The sequence below is a fragment of the Corvus brachyrhynchos genome, unplaced genomic scaffold (genome assembly GCF_000691975.1).
Source record: "Corvus brachyrhynchos isolate BGI_N302 unplaced genomic scaffold, ASM69197v1 scaffold220, whole genome shotgun sequence".
In the NCBI taxonomy this organism is placed as follows: Eukaryota; Metazoa; Chordata; class Aves; order Passeriformes; family Corvidae; genus Corvus; species Corvus brachyrhynchos.
The window spans coordinates 7,041,183-7,042,074 of record NW_008236209.1 but is presented as its reverse complement, the minus strand read 5'-3'; the positions used below and the strand labels follow the sequence as shown (position 1 = coordinate 7,042,074).

At 59.5% G+C, this 892-nt stretch overlaps 1 protein-coding gene across 1 annotated transcript in view; it reads left to right on the top strand.

Moving 5' to 3' along the window:
• Positions 1 to 25: 25 nt before the first annotated feature.
• Positions 26 to 892, top strand: part of SLC9A6 (solute carrier family 9 member A6) — a 24,178-nt gene continuing 23,311 nt past the window's right edge. The window contains exon 1 of the mRNA XM_017741890.1: positions 26 to 148. Coding sequence (XP_017597379.1) covers positions 26 to 148 — 123 coding nt within the window. The remainder of the gene's footprint in view (positions 149 to 892) is intronic.

Here is an 892-nt window from a genome sequence, read left to right as displayed (position 1 = left end):
TTTCCCACGCGGGGCCATTGATAAAATGCGAGTGGACCCCGGGGATGGTCCTGGGGGGCGGCTGAGGGAGGAGGGGGCTGTCATCTCCCGAACCGGTCCCGTTCCTTCCACCGGGCCAGACCGGATCCCTTACAGCCGAAAACAGAGCGTAGGGCCAGTGGTGCCCGAGTTAATTCCCGCTTTCCACGTGTTTAACCTCAAAGCTTGAGAAACCAGTGCAAGAAAAAACGAGGTAAAGGGATGCACACAGCACGTGCAGGAGGGACGCCCCTGGCCGAGCCAGGCTTGGGGCAAAGCAAAGAAACACCAGGGTCCCACACAGCTAAGCGTCCTGGGTCTTCCATGACCCCAAGGCACAAAGGCAATTCTTTGAGGGCGTTTCCTACAAGTCACCTTGAAGTTGATCATTGGCATTTATTACAGCCCTTGCCCCACCGGCTCCACGCATCGCCCCTATTAACTGGTAAACAAGGTGGGAAGTTTACCCTGATCCCACTTCGGGGCTGACGGCAGCTCTTGGCACCACCCACATGCCTTGGCACAGTGTGAAGGCACGACCACCCTCCAGGTTCCCCTGGACCCCGTGTCCCCATGAGCCCGGGCCGGGGTGTGTCCTGCAGGACATCCCTCCAAAGCACCCCGCGCACAAACAACACCCGCTGCCGTGCGTGGCCGCGCTAAACTACCTTGTACCAAGTCTGTCTGGGGATTTCTTTTCCCTCTTGCAAACCCCCTTGAACTCTGATCACCTACCCCCTTCTTGCGCACTTCTTCGTCCCCCACATCCCGTTCCTTAGGACTCGTCCCAGCTTCCCCAGGGCTCATCGCAGCCCCCCTGGCAGTCCCAGGCACGCCCTTCCCTCACAAACCTCGCCTTACGAGCTCCCCAGGG